Source organism: Vicia villosa, linkage group LG4 (genome assembly GCF_029867415.1).
Source record: "Vicia villosa cultivar HV-30 ecotype Madison, WI linkage group LG4, Vvil1.0, whole genome shotgun sequence".
Classification (NCBI taxonomy): Eukaryota; Viridiplantae; Streptophyta; class Magnoliopsida; order Fabales; family Fabaceae; genus Vicia; species Vicia villosa.
In genome coordinates this window covers 92,089,221-92,110,314 of record NC_081183.1, presented here as the reverse complement: position 1 = coordinate 92,110,314, position 21,094 = coordinate 92,089,221, and the positions used below count along the sequence as shown (strand labels likewise).

Sequence of the window (21,094 nt, the reverse complement as noted above, 5' to 3'; positions counted from 1 at the left end):
CAACTGCTGGAGGGGCTTCAGAAATTTGTATCTGCTGAAGTTTCATCCTGAGGTCTTCAGTGGCTTCGCTAGTTTTTTCCTCCAGATTGTCGGTCATTTCTGGGTCGAGGGATCCTTCAACATCAGTATTGAAGACCGCATCACCATTTAGGCTTTCAGTAACCTGCTTTCCCTTTGACATCATTTCTGGTTCAGCAAATTCGACTTCAGACACTTCCACCATGTTGATGTCACATGGCTCACACAGGTTGGTGTCAGCAATGTTCAGGGGGTTGGTATCGACCTTCATATGACTTTTGGTCTTGTCAGCGAATTTCAAACGACCATCCTTGATAGCATTCTGAATTAGATCCCTGAAAAGAAAACATTGTGAGGTTTTATGGCCTAAAAAACCATGATATTTACAAAAGCCTCGCTTCTTCTGTTGTTCTAACGGAGGAATTTTAGAGTTAGGAGGCACTATCATTTGGCCATCTTTTACTAATAAATCGAATATTTCGTCACATTTGGTGACATCGAATGTATAGGTTTTCTTTGGAAATCTATCATTTTTATCATTTTCTACTGGATTTTTTCCGTTGGCAGGGGTAAGTAATTTACAAGCATAAGGCGGTGCTTCTTTTAATTCAGCTAGATCTATTTCGACCTCCTCTATGCTATATGAGTCATCGAAGGTTTCGCTATCAGTGTCTTTGACTTCAACATAAGATACTCTTTCTTTCTTGTAACTCTTGTTCACTTTAGCCTTTTCTGCTTTCAGCCGTTCGACCTGTCGAACCCTATCTGCCAATTGGGCCATGTCTCTTAAATATTGGGTATCTAATTTCTTTCTAATCGAATAGTCTAAACCACCAGCGGCTATTTCGACTAATTCGTGCTCTGGGATGACTGTGAAACATCTTGATTTCAACAAACGGAACCTGTTTAGGTAATCATCAATAGGCTCTGTGAATTTCCTTTTAATGCTAGCCAATTCCTTCAAACTAATCTTTGTTTGACCCATGTAAAATTGTTCGTGGAACAATCTTTCCAATTGTGTCCATGTATCTATGGAGTTTGGGGGTAAAGTAGTAAACCAAATGAAGGCATTTTTCGTTAATGAACTAGGAAAATACTTGATCCTTAGATCTTCGTTCCCTGCTAACGTTCCTGCCTCTGTTAAATATCTGGCTATATGTTCCACCGTCGATTCGCTAGTATCCCCTGCAAATTTGGTAAACTTGGGTACCTTAATACCTCTTGGAAATTCACTTTGCATGATGTATTCAGGTATGGGAGATGTGTAATTTGGACGTCGAAATCCAGTATTAAAGCCGTTATTAGCCATTATTCTTTCTATCATGGCAGTAAGATTATTTTCTGTTGCCAGATCATTTCTCCTGACTCTGTGGACAACTTCATCAGGATGTTCGTCTCTCCCTACCATAACTAGTCTGGGCTATTGTCGGGGAACAGCTTGTTGGCCAGTATCAGTCGTTTCGATTTGAGTTCCCAGTTCGACCGCTGGATTCTGTGCGACTGGATTTGGCCTTGGTGGGGGTACTATGTTTCTGATTTGTTCGACAATTGGATCCTCTTCTTGGTAGGCTGACTGGTTATTCCTTCGTCTATTTTGTGGGACTCCTAAAAAATCTGCCATTCGTCCCAATTGCGATGATAATCTCTGGTATGTTTCTGCACTATCCTGGCTAGACCTAGTAATGCTTGCTACTATTGGATTAAAGATTGTTCCTAATTCTCTAGCAAGGAGTCCTACCATATCCTGGTTACTTGCATCCATTTCTTGTCGAAATGCTGCTTGAGTATTTGTGGTCATAGGGGGAATCTGAGCCGACAAACCAGTATTGTGTGCACTTCGACCTACTGAACCCATGTTTGGTGAAAACGCCGTTGTGTTGGCTGCGGTGTATGTAGGCCCTGTTCCTCGTAATCCTGCCATGTACGAATATGGCATCCCGTATGGCATATTTTGCCTCAAACCATCTACAGCGAATGATGGTCCTGGGGTAGATAAATAATTTGCAGCGTTCGTCGATACGGTGGTATCTCGCCTGTGCTTGCAAACGGAGGAGCGGTAGTTGATACTGAAATTGGGATAGTCCCAGTTGATGTGGAAGTATTTTCAATCATGGCTTGCGAACTAGCCGCTGGTTCAGATCTTATCACAACCGGTATGGCCTGCGCTCCTTGAGTGGAAGTCGAAACATTCGTCGCGTTTGGCGCTACTGTTCCTGAACCTTGTGGGGGATTTTCTTCGCCCCCTGCACTGGCCGCTACGACCATTTTCTTGTTGTACCTTCGTTTAGGAACTGGATTTGCACTGTTGGTTAATTTACCGTTCCTAAGGTTCATACAAGGTCTTGACAATTTCTAGACAAAACAAAACAATCGATTAATAACACTTAGTTTGACACTGTCCCACTGGGCGTGCCAATTTGTTTACGGTGATTTCCGGTAAACAACCGCTAGTCTTCCAAAATATAATAAATATGATTTGGTTACTCGCAGGATCGACTAGATTGTACATAGTTCCTAAATACTTGTAGGTTAATAGCATATTACCTAGCTTTGAATTCATCAACTTGTGGATGTTCCAAGTTGATGTAAAGTTTAGAACCGTTCCATGCGTTCGAAAGACAAGGTAAACCGGAAACTGGAATATATAGTGTTGAAAATTTGGTGAATATATGAAACAGCATGCATCAATAAAAGAAACAACAAACATTCACTAAATTGCACAAACACAAAATGTACATTTATAATACCTGCATTAGTCTTGCACCATGAATGTGTCAAAACAATTATAGTAGGACCGGCAAAGTTGTTAGGGCTAGTGTAGGTGACGAACTGTTTGGCATAATCCTCCCATAATACCAGCTCGATCACATTGCCTTCGACATCACGCAAAGTGATATTAACGCATGATTTCCTACCGCCACCTCCCGTCTGGGTTTTCAAAACATCTTGTAATACACCAATGACATCTGAAAGTATAACATGCATAAACTATCAATGATAAAATACAACTGTATATGGATTGAAGTAAATAATAGAAAGTATATCGTACCATACAACATGTCACGCTTGAAGTCTCCTTTGAGAAAACTTGCAATAGGGTGAAAAGTGTAGATGTGAGTTGGTATATCCGGTATCGCCACTTTTGACACGGTAGTGCCTCCATTGAATATGAGTTTAAGTGGGTTAACACAAACTTTGAAAGGGCCATCATTGTCAACTGGCTCTCCATTATAAAGGTAATACGTCTCATGCTCCTTGACTAACTCAATCCAATCTTGGAAGTCTCTCCCCCAAGTGGTGACATGAATCTTGTCACCCTGTCAAATGCACAATAATTTAAGTAAGAACTAAGAAAATGCAGCACATGAAAAAAGGCAGAAAATTTCAGAAAATGTAAAAAGATGGTAAAAACACAACCTTTGCATCCACTATAACTGCTTCAAGGTGTTTTTGACCATTTTTCTCACTAACAACCCACAAATCCACCACCCTAATGTGCATTTTCCAGACCTGATGTCCCTTGACCAAATCTTTAATCAAAATGGGAGGTCTTGACATTTTCGCTGGTATAGATGGAAAGTATAAGAAAAAAGAGATAAAAGTGAAATTTCCAGAGCATAGTTTATAGACATATTTCCAGATCAGAGCATTTCAAAACAGAAAATGAGAGGAACACTATATTTTAAAGCTATAAAACATAAAACATAAAACATAAAGTATCACATATGTGCTGTAGCATCAACTATATGTTGTTTGGAGAAAGAAATGCAGAAAAAATATATTTTGTCCGGTTGCAGGCGGTGGCTTAAACAATATTTTGCAGAAAACGATTATGAAAGAGAAAGGAAAACTATAATGTTATTTGGAGAAACTCTGAGGAAGGGTTTATACATTTGCACTCTGATGAATAAACACTTTAAACAGGCAACGACAGATGAAGGTGGAAACGGCGGATAAAGCTAAGAGAAGGTGGAGCATTCATACCTGAGGAAGGGAAAACGCAGAGAAGTATGGAAACGGCGGATGAAGATGTTGACCAAGCTGATGGTTACGGTAAATGGAGCTTCGCAGAGGAGTGTGACGTTTATGCTTTGGGTTTGTATCCTTCTCTAAATAAAAAAGTGACCTTTGCAGAGGAGTAAAATACAATTGTTCTGGGAGGGAAACGAAAATAAGAAGAAAAGCAATGTTAGTACTCACTTTACCGAATAGACCAATGAGAAGAGTACATTTGGCAGATATGATAATTTCTTTTGTTAATTACGTTGCTAACCTTTGTGCAGTGTAAATATTTTTGGTTGGTAGGGTAACAAAGTAATTTTGGTGAACATTTTATTAATGGGTAGATAGTAGATTATTACGTATCACATTTCCTATGCAAAAATCCAAAGAGGCTTCTCATTTTTCAATAAAATTTGAACTTTTTCCCTACTCAATGCATGAACTGAAAAGTCACACTGGAAAATAAAAGGACTATCAATGCATTAATTTTCTATTTCTCTCATATTCTCTCTCTTTCTGGTCCTCCCTATTTCTCATTGAACTTCTTGGTTCTTCCTCATCCCTTTTTTTCTCCTCATTCGTCTTGTTCTTTTTTCTTAACAATCTTAATTACGATGCAGGGAAAGTCGATGAAATCAACATCAAAACCAGAGAGTGCAATTTTGCTCACCAAAATCAAAGGTTCTTCTTCTTTTAATTAAATTCCTATATCTAATTTTCCTAAACCTCAAAATTCATACACATTTGTTTTTTGATTCAAAATTTACTTGAGGTTTAATGGTGAATTTAAACAACGGATACTCACCAATCATTCTCATCAATCGATTCAGAAATCAATGTACCCTGCTAGATTCCAAGTGGTTGGTTCCTTTCAAATATGAAATCTCTCAACCATGATTTATTCAATCGCATTCTTCATTAATAATTTGTATTTAACTTCTATGTTCTTCAATGCAGTTTTTGTTGTTCCAATTTGTCGTGTGGCAAGGAAGTTCTCACACTTTGCAAGGAAACACACGTTCATAAACTAGGTCCCTCGCTTTGTATTTTACTTTCTTGAATTTATAAATTGAATTTTTCTCATTGTTCTGTTACATTATTGTTCTCTAGGTTTTGAGTTTTTGTTTTGTTGGTTTTAGATGTCACGTTGAGAGTTCTACTGATTGTTGAGAAGCTTTTGGAAGAAAACAAAAATACTTCAAAGAGAGATATTTATTACAAGTATCCATGTGTTTTTGGGTGAGTCTTCAGAATTTTGCAACATGGATCATATAGTTGATAGTTGTATTGAATTTCTTTTCAATTTATTTTTGTTTTTCTTTTCTTTTGGTTCTCTTAACTTGCTAATTAAACACTTGATACGATTTTTATGCCATTCTTATATGGTTGCATGTTATTTTCAAATTGGAAGTTAACTACATATTTTTATTTTATTTTTTTGTAGGTGTCTGTTAGGCATAGAAAAGGCTTCTTGCATACCATGAAACTTTTAATTGTGGTAATGTTGAAATTGTGGAGGGAATAATCTCTTTAGGGTAGCAACGGATAAGATATTGCTTGAAGACGTATCGAATTAGTATCACAAGAGGAGAAATACTGAAGTCAATGTTTTTTGGAAAAGAATTGAAACTTACATCAGGTCATATCTACATGGTGCGTTTGCCCATGCAAGTTCATATTGTATTTCATTGCCATTATTACTCTTTAGTAAAAGGTGATAAACTTGAGGTTTACCATTTCCTGGTATGATCATATGATTTTGATGCTTCCAATAGTTGGTAATGAAACTGAACATGCAGGAGCAATAATTTTAGCATTCAAGAACAAGTTGGTAAAAATTTAGAGTTATAATCAATTCCATGCTTAATATTTCATCTTATTACATGTAATGATATCCATATTTTTCAAGCTATAAATTTGATAAATTGAAAGGAAAAAAAACATTATTCAAATGAAACTGAATTAATTTCATGACTGCATGAAATTTCCTTATGTTTTGCATTAGGCTGTGTTACTCAAATTCTATGTTTGTGGTAAATAAATATATTATCATATGTATGGATAATTTGATTTTGAATGACACTTGTGGTTATGCTGCAAATCTTTATATTATGAGGAATGAAGTCGGTCTGGTCTAACTTTTGGCTGTAATATTGTTCCAGAGATAGAAAGTGGTGTTTGTTTTGCTTCAGCAAATGTAATTCAAAATCACATGCTTATGTGTGTATTTTGTTTGTGAAGTTATCTTGATGTAGCTGGAATGAAAAGGTCAAAAGCTTGTCTCATCAATGGGGTTGTAATATTCATTGCTTGGCTGGTAGGTCATGCCATTAAAGTTTGAAATATATTTCTCTCACTCTATGTATATCAAATTTGATGTTGGCTTCCCATTCTTGTCCTCTAGGATATTGCTTACTGAAATAGTCTATATAAAATTTATAATATTGATTTTATCAATTTTAATTTTAGGTTATGTAGTTTTATTTATTATTTAAAATTTAAAATTGTATAAATAGTTTTGATCTCTATTTAATGAAATTTTAGATCTTCCTCTATATATATATTCCATTTTTAGTTATATTAACAAAAAGAATCATATCAAACTTTAAAAATTTATACCATATTTTATTAGGAATTCAATGATTCATTTTTAACTGGACTCTATTATAAAATATTTTTTGTAATACTTAGTCGTTGTATGAGGACAAATAACCATATAACAAAAGTAATATGGTTGAATTGGTGGTATCACTAAATCATCCAAGTCGAATCGATTTTTACTTATGCCTATGCACTTTCAATGTGTTATACTCCATATGTGTAGTAGAAAATTTGGTTTGTTGTTTGCTTGGTTTTGTTTAACATATCTCAAGTCATTACTCAAAATTGTTTTTCATGAATTGAAATATGGTGCAGGGTCCAGAAGAACCTTTAGGGTGTGTTTGGTTCGAGGTAGATAAAGGGGACGGGATATTTATAATGAAATGTGTTTGGTTCAATTTTTAGGAGGGGAGAGGAGGGGAGGAGAGCAAAATTCCTCCAAATCACACTTTGTGCGTTCCCCGAATCGAGGGGAAGAGGAAGGAAGGTGATTTTGATATTTAATAAATTATTAATATTTACTAAAATGTTTTATTTTATTATTTTATAATTATTATTTTCTTTTGTGGTCCTACTTTTCTTTTTTGCGATTTTTCTCGATTGTTTTCATCAACTTATAATAACTATTATCTACCTTCAAATTATTTTCAACTTTTTTTACTTAATATAAATCATAATCATTTCTTTATTTTTATAATTTTTTAAATATTAGTTTATGTTCATGTTTTCTTCTAATTTTGTTATTTATCCTATTATATTTTCTTTTATATCAAGTTTTAAATCAATCACTTTATTTAATATTTTGTTTATTCAGTTTATTAAAAAATTTAAATTATTAATTTTAATAATAACTTGTTTTATGTATTTGTTTGGTTAGATGATTCATCATGATTTAAAAATTGTTATTAGTATATAGTTTCATTTGTGCCGAAGACTTATAATCTGAATCAAGTGTACTCAGTTTATTAACGTTATGCTTATTTATAATGTTTTAGTCTCTCAATATTAAAAATTTTATTACCAAAATATTATGTTTGAATTTTTCATATTAGAATATCATATCACTTTTATAAGATCATAAGGATAAAAATGTAATTTATTAATAAAACTCCTTCTCTCTTCTTCTGAACCAAACATATTTTTAATTAAAACTTCTCCATTCCCCTCCCATCTCTTATTTTGAACCAGACACTTATTTGATTAAAAAAAATCCCTTACCTCCCCTTACCTCCCATCCCCTTCCCTCTATTAAAATTTCTCCCCTCCCCTCCCCCGCATTTGAACCAAACAGACCCTTAGGATATGTGAGATAAAAGCAAAATGTAGTGAAGAATTGTGTCAAACTTCCAAACAATGCATTGAAGAGTGAGAGTGAATCTTTTTATTATGCCTCTAAAATTATAAATTCAATACTATTGTGTAATTATATGAATTATAAAATCTTTTTTTAACATACGAAATTTTATCATGTGCCACGCACGGGTATACACACTAACATATTATATTTTTTAGTTGAAATGAGTTATGATCATAAAATAATAATAAAATACTTTGTTGAAATGATTGGAGCATTTTGATAAATTTTCAAGTTATTGAGTAATAATAATAATATACCTTTACTCATTTATTAATAAATTTTGAGTTACAATATAATTATGTAAATATATTATATTTTTGGAGTTGTGTAATTTGGTGGGATTATAATGAGGTCTGATTTTTCGCAACATTATGGTTCAAGAGTTGAACCTATTATTGAGTATGAGTTTTTGAGATATTTTTTATAACTATTTGAGTTGCATGCCTGTTTATTTTACATGATCATGCATGCATATATTTTGGAGATACGTAGGAATTTGGTCCAGTGATGACCTCAAATTCATAGAGGAATAGTTGGTTCAGAGAGGAACCAGAGGCGGATCTCATATTCATGGGGAATCGTTGGTTTCGAGAGGAACCAGAGACCGTGATAAATTAGTAACAGGCCTATGAAATCCAAACCCTTGGTACCACATGCATACTTGGAGGAAAAGTTGGTGCATTTATATTTGTATTATAAACATGATTGTGATTATTTTTGTGTGAGAGTAATTTTGTTATTATTGTGGTTGTGTGAGAATAATCCTGGTTGTGATTGTTGTTGTGTGAGAATAATCTTTGTTGTTACTGTGGTTGTGTGAGAATAATCCTTGTTGTGATTGTTATTGTGTAAGAATAATCTTTGTTATCATTTCGTTTACCATCATGTTATTAACATTTGTAAGGTTTATTCTCACCCCATTTATGTTTTGTGTGTGTATGGACTTGCGCCTATGTTACAGAATTAGGTAGCGAGTAATGCCTTGAGTTGAGGAATGTCGGTCACTGACTTCTTCTTTATTTATGTTCTGTTTTAGTGCCTTTCAGTCGCTCGGGTATTGTAACGCATGAGATATGACGCTATTTTATTTTTGGATGATCCTTGAGTTGTTTGTCTTCAACTTATTTTCATTTTGAATAACTTTGATGCATAAGACTATCTGATGATTAGGAAAAAGTTTTAATTTCCGCTAGAAATTGTTAGATCCCATAACATGTGTTTTATTTGAGAATATGTGACACCCTTAATTATTTGATTTAATTAGGGTGTTACATAGTTGGTATCAGAGCGGGTCGGTCCGTCAGGGAAGGTTTTGTGAATTTTATTTGTTTCCTAGTATGCGGCAAATGTGTGAAACACTGTCGATACTCATTTCTTTTTGTTTCCTAACTTTTGCTAGCAGGAGCGGGACTGAAACAAATGAGGGAGAAGCTTTTATTTTTTAGGTGTTCCAAATGTGGAATGGTTGTTCAGCATGGCACTGATTGCAGGAGTGCAGGTTTTTGGATAAGTTAAATATTGTTTCCAGAGTTTGTTGAAAAGGGAGATTCAAATTTTATATGTGCTAGCCAAGTGGGAGAATGCTTAAAGGATGAAGCTTAAGTGTTTGCGATGTTTGCTTCCCTACCAGTTGAAAGTAAAGCATTAATGGTGAATCTGCATGTGGTGTGAATTTCCAAAGTATTTTCATATGATATTACTAATCTACTGCCTAAGAGAAGTTAAGTTTGTCACAGATTTAGTACCTAGTACTAGACCTGTGTCGATGAATGTCTGCATCAGAATTGGATAGCTGAAGAATCAGTTAGAAGAAGTGTTTGAAAAGAAATTGTCAGACCAAATATTATATTGTGGGGAGCTCCAGTGTTGTTAGTAAAAAATAGAGATGGTAGTGTGAGATTATGTGTTAATTATCGAAAATAGAGTAAGATTTTAAAATTTAGTTTATTCGATTATATTTTAAAATTGTATATTATTACCCTTACGCTTTTACAAAATATTTAATGATGTTCTCGGATTGAATAATTATATTTTGTTACTAAATTTGTGTTTGAATTATGATTGGTAAATATCATTATATTTTGCTAATGCATTTGTGTTTGAATTATGAATGATAAATATCATAATTTCTATGAAGAAATTACAAGGATAAAAAAATAAATTAATTTTAAAATACTTCTTTCCCCTAGTAAACCAAACATATTTGTAATTAAAATTCCTAGTCACCTCTTGTGAAACAAACATGTTTGCAATTAAAATTCCTCAACTCCATTTTCTTTTTATATTTTAAACCAAACATATATTCAAATCAAATTCTTCCCTTCCATTCCCTTCTCTTTTCCTCACTTTAATACAAATTTCCCCCTCTCTCAACTCAATTGAATCAAACGGAATCTTAATCATCATAACAAAATTTAAAATATTACAAAAGACTATTCATTCAAAGTTTAAAAGAATATCAGAAAATCATGTTGGTTTTACATGAATTTGGTAAGGCTCCCAATAATTATAACTAATAAAATAAAGTATACTAAAAAACATGTGTAGGAAAATATATAATTAACATTATTCTAAAGAAGAAGAAATAAAGGAAAAAGGATAAAAGCATGTTCAAAAGTGATATGCTTTTCAGAAAGTAACATGTAGAAGAAAACAAAAACTAAAATAAAAAAGGTAACGCCGGATTCAATGAGAGGGACAGTACAGAAAAATCGTGTAAAGCCTAAGTATTAAGAAATCTAGTTTCATCACATTTTTTTTTATCAAAACTGCTTTTTAATTATATTTTTTTTCTTTACCGTCAAATCTTGATTTTTTTTTTATCAAGAGGTTGTTCTAAATGTAATATTTTTGAGGTGGGTGGAATAACTCAACTGACACTTACTACTTAGGTTAAAAGGAGTTGTTAGTTCAGGATTCAATAGCTGAAAAGTCAGGAAAAAAACAGACAGACTTAAAATCTTGATCACACTAAAAAAAATAAGATTGGGCGGAATGAACTCCCAGACTATACTTATATTAGGGGTTGCAAACAGAACGAACTCCCAAACTATACATATATTAGGCGTTGCAAACGGATATGTGTGTTCCATTTAAAACTATACATATATTAGGGGTTGCAGACAGATATATGTGTTCTATTTAAATTTATTAGCTGAAAATATTAGGGACAGCTGAAAATATTAGGGACTGCAAACGGATATGTGCGTTCCATTTAAAACTATACATAGGGGTTGCAAACATATACGTGTGTTCCATTTAAATTTATTAGCCAAAAAGTCTAAAAAAAAATGAATGGTATAAAAATTGTATAAGATATAGACTTAAAATCTTGACTCACCCTAAAAAATAAAATTGGACTGAACGAACACCTAGATGCATCTTTTTAGGCTACAAATTGTAAAAAAAATTAGTGGCCAAGGCTGAAAAACTCAGAAAAAAAAGCCAAGACGGACACATTGAAAGTGCGGACATAAAACTTTGATTCTCTTAAAAAATGCAAATAAAATATATATGTCCACCGAGTCCGATCCGTTTTGACACTCATTTTGAACCATTGAACAATTTTGTGTGGTGTGTGCATTTTCCTAAGACAACGCCGTAATGTTAAATGTTTAATGAATAGATGTATAGTTGTACAATAATGACAGTAGTTGGACGGTTGGACCTTAATTCAAGAAAGAACCACATGCATGCAACCACCATTGACCAAAATACAAATTATTTAATTAAAAAATTCCAATTTATTGAGGATTTTTGACCTACCTGCCACCCCTTTGAAAAAAAAATTCTGCAAATACCACCCCTCAAAAATTATATCCCAAAATGCCACCATTTTTTCACTTTTCAGACTTTTTGTATTTTTTTTTCTGAACGCAGCAGGTGGCCTCCGTTTGAAACGGAGGCCTTATAAAGTCCTTCATGTGGCCGCCATTTCAAATGGAGGTCACCTATTATTTTATTTTTTTTTTCGTTTTTTGTATTATCAATAATTTTAAATGTTTTTTTTAAATAATAGTTATTATAAATAATTATTAAAAAATATAATTTAATTATTTAAATTATTAAAAAATAAAAAATTAAATTTGTCAATAAAAATTAATTTATTTTGATACATAATAATATTTTATTAAATTTTTAGTTAATAACAATATAATTATACTAATGTTATCTTATTAATTTATATTTAATAACAATATAATAATACAATATAAATAATAATACAACATAAATAATAATACAATATAATAATAATTATACCTACAATTTTATTTATCATCTTTGAAACGTACATTATATTTAATTGTTAATATTAGTTGTATCTTGACAACAACAAAAAAATAATTGTATCACTTTTACGTCAAGATTTTTTCCTTTTTTGGAAAATAATATACTAGCATATTTTGATATACACCCTTTTTCTTATCACTATTATAACCAAATTTTTTTTTTTTTTTACTACATTTGACTTTTAATATATCTAATTTTTATATGGACTATACATATTAACAGTCAAATTTATTAAAAATAAAATAAAATTTATTTATAATAATAGTGACCAGAGGATATACATATGCTAGCATAATTGACGAGTTCAAAGTACTGATTAAATTTCAGAGGCAAAGCACAAACAATTTTGAACTTGATGTAAATTTTTTTTCATATCATATCATTGCAAAAACAAATGAATAGACAGCAGACTTATTGCAACAGAAAGTCTTCGTATGAGGCGAGAGAAAGCATGGATTAACAACAAATATTTTTTTAAATTTTTTATAAGCAACAATTATATTGTTATTATTATTATATTGTATTATTATATTGTTATTAAATATAAATTAATAAGATAACATTAGTATAATTATATTGTTATTAACTAAAAATTTAATAAAATATTATTATGTATCAAAATAAATTAATTTTTATTGACAAATTTAATTTTTTATTTTTAATAATTTAAATAATTAAATTATATTTTTTAATAATTATTTATAATAACTATTATTTAAAAAAACATTTAAAATTATTGATAATATAAAAAACGAAAAATAAAATAAAATAATAGGTGACCTCCATTTGAAATGGCGGCCACATGAAGGGCTTTATAAGGCCTCCGTTTCAAACGGAGGCCACCTGCTGCGTTCAGAAAAAAAAATGCAAAAAATCTGAAAAGTGAAAAAATGGTGGCATTTTGGGATATAATTTTTGGGGGGTGGCATTTGCAGAATTTTTTTTCAAAGGGGTGGCAGGTAGGTCAAAAATCCATTTATTGATATAACACTAAAATGCATCAAAATTAACATCTTTTTTAAGATTAATTTTGATATATACTCCATTGACATAAAATAGATGATTTTCTTCGTCTATATTGATCTTTCCATAAATCCTAATAAACCACTAACAGAATCTACAACAAAAACATGCTCTAAAGTAGAAAGTAGTAACATTTTATAGTGAAAGAAAAAAAAAAGAAATATGTTCTTGTTTTTGATACATTTAAATATCTAAATTTCTCTCACCATTAAAATCAGCCTGCCGTCGCGCGCGCCCCGGATGCAACTTTGTACAAATTGCATCTTTCGGAAAGAATGTCTTACTTCCATACAAAGAAGCAAGAAGAAAATTTTGAAGGGTTAAGTTAGACTTTTCCATCTCCCTAAATGTGTACAAGATGAATGCTGAAGAATGTGAATACCCGACACGGTTATCATCATCGATTGAACGATGCTGCCGAGTTATCATCATACTGTGCTCTCCATGCATTGCCACTTTCTGAGCCACTACAAGCTTGATTGGTGATTGGAACATAACCTAAGTCCCCTTCCAAGCTCATTTGTTGTACTTCAACAGATGATAGTATCTTTATGCTTTGGACACAGTTTACAAATTCTCTGCAACGAATTACGAGTTCGTTAGATTTAACAAAGATAAAACCGAATGGATTGAAATAGAAGGAATTTAATTAAGTGCTTACTCCCAAGGGTCGTCGCCTACAAGAAGAATGTCGTTTTCGTGATCCACGTATACAAGTTTCCAGTCCGTTCTTAGTGGATCTTCTAGCTGACCTTCAATCCCGAACATACGAGCCAAATCATTTCGGAGTTCTTCGTATCCCTTGTATCGGGTGACATCAATACATCTTCCGACCGAGCCACATTTTTGAACCTTCAAAATATTTAAAGAACTATTAGGCAAACAAAGCCTAAACTAATAGATCCATAAATTAGTCAATGAGTAATAACAAACCTTGGTATATGTTCGCATTCGCTGAGTCTGATTAGACCATAAGCCATTGTTCAAAACCGCGGTATCAGCGATGGCAATATCATTTGAGCATCCGGGCTTAAAGGACATGTTCGGCACCCCAAACGATTGTGAACTTATATCAGCAGTTGACAGCTCGGTTTCAATGTCCCGTGGAGCACCACCGTAATTAGACAACAAGTTTTGAAGATCTTTTTGAGAATCATAACCTCTTGAGAGCAAAGGATCGGGTGTTAATCCATCAAGGTTTGGGGCAAATGGTAAATTACTTCTAGGTTGTTGTGAATGGACATCACCACCATCCATGTAGAAGTTGGAAAGTGGAAAGTTCTGGTGGATGTTAACGGGATCAATATTGTACGATGTTCCGGAAGAAGATTCCATCTGATCATTGATTGCCCCTTTGTGCTTTTGCTTGTCAGGTCCTTTTACGCCGTGTAAGTCGTGTTTATTCTGCATGTCGGGCTTACTTTGAAGCTCGTGCATCATACTATTGGTGGTTTCGACTAACGAAGGCCCTCCAAATGTGTCTGGTTGATTTCTTTTCAGGGGATTCGGAGGCGACGTCTGACAGTTATTAGTAGACGGTGAAGTGGAGCATGATGGGGCGTCTCCATCTGTAAAAGCGGAGGGAGGTCTGGTATTCGTCGGTGACTTATGAGTATTCTGAGGATGGTTTGTGGGAAGCTGCTGCGATTGCATGAGAGGTGAAGAAGAGTAATTGTTGTTGAGAAGCTTCTCCATTGAAAACGCATTGTTGCCAAGCTGTTGAGGCTGATGTTGAGACATCGGCAGCTGCGACAATTGCTGGTGAGTATTCTGTTGCTGTAGAAGCTGAGACTGCAAAAGCGGGGAAGACGTGGAAAGCAGTTGCTGCTGCTGTTGTTGCTGCTGTTGCTGTTGCAACTTCTGTAGTAGCTGCATCTGTGATTGTTGGTCTGAGATGTTTTGCGGCAAAATTTGAGATGCTTGCGATTGTTGTGGTGCCCTTTGTAACATGCTTTGTTGCAATAACTGTAATGAAGATTGTTGCAATTGAGTTTGCTGCTGCTGCCGCTGTAAGAGACTAGCTTGTTGCGGGTCTATCTGTTGCTGTTGCTGAAATTGCGAGTCTTGTGGTAAGGATGTCATTATCGACCCATTCTTGCCAACGGACTGGAAATTTTGTTGCATTGGGATACTTCCTGAGAGTAACTGTTGCTGAAGCTGAGAGTAGTTTACTTGTTGCTGCACACATTGATTTGAAATCTGGTTAGAACCAACTGTGCCATTATTCATAGTCGCGTTTTGACACGGCTGTTGGTGTTGTTGTTGCGGTTGTTGTTGAGGCGGCTGTGCATTATGTTGATTTAGTTGAGGCTGTTGTTGCTGTGATTGCGGCAGATTTTGCGCTCCGGCCAGCTGCAGCTGCCTCTGCTGCTGCTGCTGCTGTTGTTGCTGCAGCTGGTTTAACGGCGTTTGCAACAATGATTGCATCTTCTGCTGCTGTTGCTGCTGCTGGGCCCACGAGGTCGGGGGCTGTTGGTTTGGTAAATTAGGTTTGTTAAATTGAAGACTTGGAGCAGAGAGCGCAGCCGGGGACTGAAAGTTCAATATCTTGGACGGATCATCGGTGTTAAGGCTACCGTTACCGTGAAGTGTGTTTGATGAGAGCATGGATGGAGGTAAAAGCGCTGACTGAGGAGAAGAAAACTGATTATTGTTATTATTATTCTGCTGCATGCTCATCCATTGTACTAAACTCAAACCAGGGAAGATTGAACTTGAGGCATCCTTCATGCCGAGTTCATCTCCGAGCCAAGGCATAGCTCTCTTGAAAGCATTTTCGATTTCAGACTCGTCTTCTGCAAAATCAATAGAAACAAATTGTTGTCATTCCATAATGAGGAAACGGCTTATGAAGAATTGCTATATGGAAACCAATAAAAATTTGCGAACAAAATTTGAACTAGTTAAGGAGAAACTCTTTCTACCTGGCATTCCTGGTTGTTTGGGAAACTTTGGCCGAAAAAACGGAGGTGGGCAAATGTAGAAAGGAGTCACAACTGGTTCAATATCCCAAATTGAAACTCGGCTTGGACGCTCTCCAGCTGTTGATTCATCCCATCCAACCTATCAAAATTTAAAACACGGCTCCTCAGATGCTAGTAGAGAGGTTTTTTAGAAGTATTTTTCTTTAAAAAATGAAGTTAAGAACATGAAAAAACTAGTTTTGTTTCATGCCCCTAGTTATACAAATAATGCATCTCAGATTCTCGTTCTCGATGAAACTAACAACTTGATAATACCTGAAGATTGCGCCATTGTGAATTTTTCCATCGAACAGGATCCAAGTCACTAATCCCAGTGATTGTACCCATATATCTACGTACTCCCGAGTCCTCGGTCTCAAACATCATTCTGAATCTCATTCCAAGGGAAACATGAGTGTACAAGGCTTTATTATACTTGGCCAATGGAATCACAAATTCGCACGGGCTGGTCCTGTTAAAATAAGAGATGTACGTATGTAAGAGGCCATTACAAAAATTTACCAATGTCATTCCGTGTTATCATTAAATTAAATATTTGTCATGTATTACCTTGGATTATAAAATATAGTAAATGGGCTGTTATTTGAAGCAGCATGAGCCGCAGCAGCAAGAATGCCGATATGCATGCTGTCACTCGATATAACCGATGAAGATAGTGCTGGTTGCTGTCTACTGGACCTCTTTATACCTAAAAGGAGTTGCTGCTTTTCATCTCTACAAATAAGCAAAAAGTAATTGTTTATCAACAACATGAAAATTATTTCTGATGTTTCATTGTAAAAAAAGTTTGTTACCTAATAAAAAGAACAGAATCTCCGGCAAAGAGTCTTTTCGTGCTAACAAAGACACTCCAACCGGTAGTCAATAGATGCCTCTTTGGTTGTCCTATGACAAAAGTCGAACCAATTTTACAAAACCGATGAAAATATATTAACTAACTTAGGAAAACTGAAAAAGGTAAAAGTCGCAATACCGCGATAAATATGTCTAAATGTCCATGTAGTGTCGTGCAAATCTTTGGCCACTATTTCCTGAGCTGGTGGTTGCATTGAAAAGTCCTATCACACACAATTCTTGTCAGCATATAAATATACCGGATGAAACTTTCAATCCATGCCGTATAGTAAACGGAAAAATGTTGTATACAAACCAGAGGTGGGAATATTTTCTCGGCGGCTCGACGAGGCACGGAAAAACCACCATGAGTGCTAGTGTCACTAGCTGTTAGAGTTTTGCAAAAGAATTCAGAAGGTTGTTGGTTTTGTTTTAGCCCCATGTCGGAAGCCAACATTGCTTCCTTGTCATACTGTAGGAGAAATACATTAGTAAGATACAAAAGTATTGATTTCGGGAACGTTAATTGATCGAGAGGAAATAAATACATATCGATAGATTATCAGATTGAACGGCTGACCTACTTTATTTACAGGTTGAAGGGTCATTTGAGCGTAGACCTCATCGGTTTCAGGGTCAGCCTGATCCACAAATAGAAAAATGAAATCAAATTATTTTCATATAAGTTTGTTATCGCAAGGTATCTAGAAGAGCTTATTGAAATAAGCTAAAAACAGCTTATTGACATGAGAAAAGTACACCTACATGAAGCGCAACATTGTGAAGCATGCAAATCAACTTGGATGGGAGATTAGGGTAACTTGGTATGAAATCTGCCTCTTTTTGCATGGATGCTGCAACCTAAAAGTTATTGTAGTTAGAGAAAGAAAAAAAAAACTCGTATGGTAACCAAATCAAAGAGATACTATAACATTGAAAACGTACTTGCTCGCTGTGTCCTTGAGGAAAGTAAACAACAAGACTTCCAACAGGAGGTATAGAAACCAATGGCCCGGCACAAGCATGCCATAACTCTGAATTGATGGTCTTCCTTTCCCCTCCTACGGTGACACAAATCGAGTTAAATTGTCGATAAAGATACAAATAGTTAACCATAAAACTCAACTTTTAAAATTTGTTAGGTTTGTTTATGGTTATGATCGGTGTTATCAAACATCAGATACAGCATCGCGGAATTTATATAAAGCCTATATTTGGTAACACGACGGGTCACCCCTGCCATGCGTTTAAAGGCCTTTTTCACCGTGATTTTGAGAAGCTGATATATATAACTTCTGTCACACATAAAATTGCTATTGTTCCACGATTATGCTATTTAGTACAGAGTGTTGTCAAAGAATGGTTATTGCGGCGCGAGAACTCAAACAAACCGCTATTTTTTGAGATCTCAAATAGTACATAGCATGCATTAAGAGCACAAAAAACACACAAGTTCTTATCATGCACAAATTTGGAGGTTGAAGATCTAATCTCACCAAAAGGTATTTAAGAGTTGAATGAAAAAAAGGAGGAAATAAAACTAGTAAACAAAAAAGAAAGAGATAACACAATGAGGTTCCAAATAAACCTTGAGAAAACACACCTTCACCAGAATTAGGCAAGTAACCATTAGAAGGAGCCTTCATTATAACCTAAAAAATGATGATAATAATGACAATAACCCTTCAAACAACTTCAACAAGATTTCACCTTGCTCCTCAAGTATTCACCAATAACAAAAATTTCAACTTGAACACATCCTCCAAAAATGAAGAACAACAACAATAACCCCCTTCAATCCTTACCACAAAGTTCTACAATAACATACCATAATCAACAACACAAAATGCCACAAACCCAAATTAAAGCTTCCCAATTTCAACAACTAGAAACACCTCAAACACAAAAGCACCCACTTTCTTGTTAAAGAATCCAAAAATCAGAACTTTACAACTTCACCAAGTGAAACTGAACATGCCCAAGTAGCCAAAACCTGTAAAAACACAACCATTACACCAACTCCATCAAAAAGACAATTTTTTTAAGCAAAAAAACAAAACCCAACATTGAAAAAACAAAAAAGGAATCACCTTTAAGACCTCCCAACAAACCCATAAACTTAAAAAAAACAGAAAGAGAACCAAAAGAACAAAAATGGGAAGGAAGTAGTTTTTGTGAGGATTAAGGTAGGAAGGAGCAGGTTGATGTCTGAAGGACCAAAGCTGACTTGTGGCCGGGAAATCAGAGAGAAGTGAGGAAAAGAAAGACAGCTTTTGATTATTTTTTAGTTTTATTTCCTTTGCTTTATGTGAGAAGCCGACATGGAAATATGAGATGAAGCAATCAATCAGAGACAAGCATGGTTAAAAACAACTCATTAAAGGAGTAGGGTATTATTATTATTATTATTATTGTTGTTGTTTATTTTGTTGGTTTTATGTTTAAGTTTAAAGAAGATTAAGATGGGTTAATTATGTTGTTAGTTGATTTTGGTTTGAGATTATATTCCTTTGATTTTGATTTGGGTTTGGATTTTGGGTCCCAAAATCCACCTTAGGTTCCACTCATTTTGTGTTTGGTGGTGCTTTTCTTATAGCAAATTATCACGCATGATCTTGTTTTGTTTATGCTCATGATTTTTGTTCAAGTTAATTAAATGTAAATACTAATTTGTAGACAATTATTTAAAGTGAGAATTAATTTTGTAAAATTGATTAAGATTAAAAATTACAAAACTGCGGTTAGAAGCAAAATCTACAAATTATATTTTTAAATAGAATCAATTTTAGTCTAGAGCAATCAAATATATCTAAATTAATTATACATATTCAAAACCAAATTTGGATGAGCAATCAAATATATCTAAATTAATTATACATATTCAAAACCAAATTTGGATGATCCACGCGTTGAAACGAAATATACACTAAACATAGTATGTTTGATTTTTTTATAAAAAAAATGACTTTGAAAGAATTGATTCTGATTAAAAGTAAGTTGAATATAAAATGATTTGTGTTTAAATTATTATATGCAAAGTTGAGTTGAACAATAAGTATAAATGTAAAAATCAAGTTTAAAATCAAAACTTACAAATTTTAATTTTAAATAGAATTAATTCTAGAAACAGATCATTCTAAAATCAATTCTACGTCTCTAGAATTGCTTTTATCTCTTTCAAAAACTAAATTAAACATACACTAGAATATTTTAGATAGGTATGGTAAAATGGACTCGGCCCGTTTGACATGTTCATTTTGTTCGCACTTTAGTGCAGAACAAGCCAAGTGTTTGAGTTTGCACCCTGTAATGTGACCCTCCACTCCTCTCATTTTTTGTGGGATTTTGTGAGCACAAAAATTACATAATTTTTTTCATTTTAAAATTTAAAAGATGTAGTGTCCGCGAGTCTATTATGTCTGCATTTTAGTATGGGACGAATTTAAATTTTAAATTTGTATCCCCAATTATATTTGTCTCACTCCACTTTATTTATTTTGCAGATTTTTATTAAACATGTCTAAACGAGACTGACATCACCTCTTTAGATTAAGTCATAATGTGCAACTTATTTTAAGAAGTTGTGAGTTAAGATTATGTTTTGCTCATATTGTTGTGAGTATTCGGAGTTCGACTCTCGTAAAGTATTTTATAAAAAGTTAAAACATTTCATTTTTGTACAAAAACTAATGCATTTCTATATATGACCAAAGAGGACCAAGCTATGGGGAAAACATAAGTACTATGATTGCCTTTTATTGCCATCCTAATGTGGGGTGGGGGGGGTGAAATTGTGTGTGCTACATGTTTGCTTGCAACAATGCTCTTAACTTGTTGACAAACATCGTTGGTCTCAATAAATGGATGAACCATTTATGGTAAATAAGTTCATAGATTCGCTACATCAATTGATAGCATAGTTTTGGCAATGTTTATTTATTTCTTCTATTATTTAATTTTAGTGGCGTGGTTAGCCACACTATGT

General features: G+C 33.9%; 1 protein-coding gene across 2 annotated transcripts; it reads right to left on the bottom strand.

Annotated features, from left to right (window-relative positions):
* Positions 1-13,150: 13,150 nt before the first annotated feature.
* Positions 13,151-19,502, bottom strand: LOC131594978 (auxin response factor 19-like). 2 transcript variants are annotated; one of them, XM_058867188.1, is made up of 14 exons: positions 19,200-19,502; positions 18,713-19,102; positions 18,055-18,170; positions 17,875-17,970; positions 17,694-17,750; positions 17,426-17,581; positions 17,249-17,333; positions 17,070-17,160; positions 16,825-16,989; positions 16,531-16,726; positions 16,216-16,354; positions 14,225-16,086; positions 13,953-14,143; positions 13,155-13,869 (listed from the first exon to the last, which is right to left on the bottom strand). In XM_058867188.1, the coding sequence occupies exons 2-14, from the start codon at positions 18,753-18,755 to the stop codon at positions 13,689-13,691; spliced, it is 3,378 nt and encodes a 1,125-aa protein (XP_058723171.1). In that variant the 5' UTR covers positions 18,756-19,102; positions 19,200-19,502; the 3' UTR covers positions 13,155-13,688. The 2 variants fall into 2 exon arrangements, with proteins under 2 accessions (XP_058723172.1, XP_058723171.1); XM_058867189.1 differs by lacking the exons at positions 18,055-18,170; positions 18,713-19,102; positions 19,200-19,502 and having other exon boundaries at positions 13,151-13,869; positions 17,690-17,750; positions 17,875-17,953.
* Positions 19,503-21,094: the final 1,592 nt, after the last annotated feature.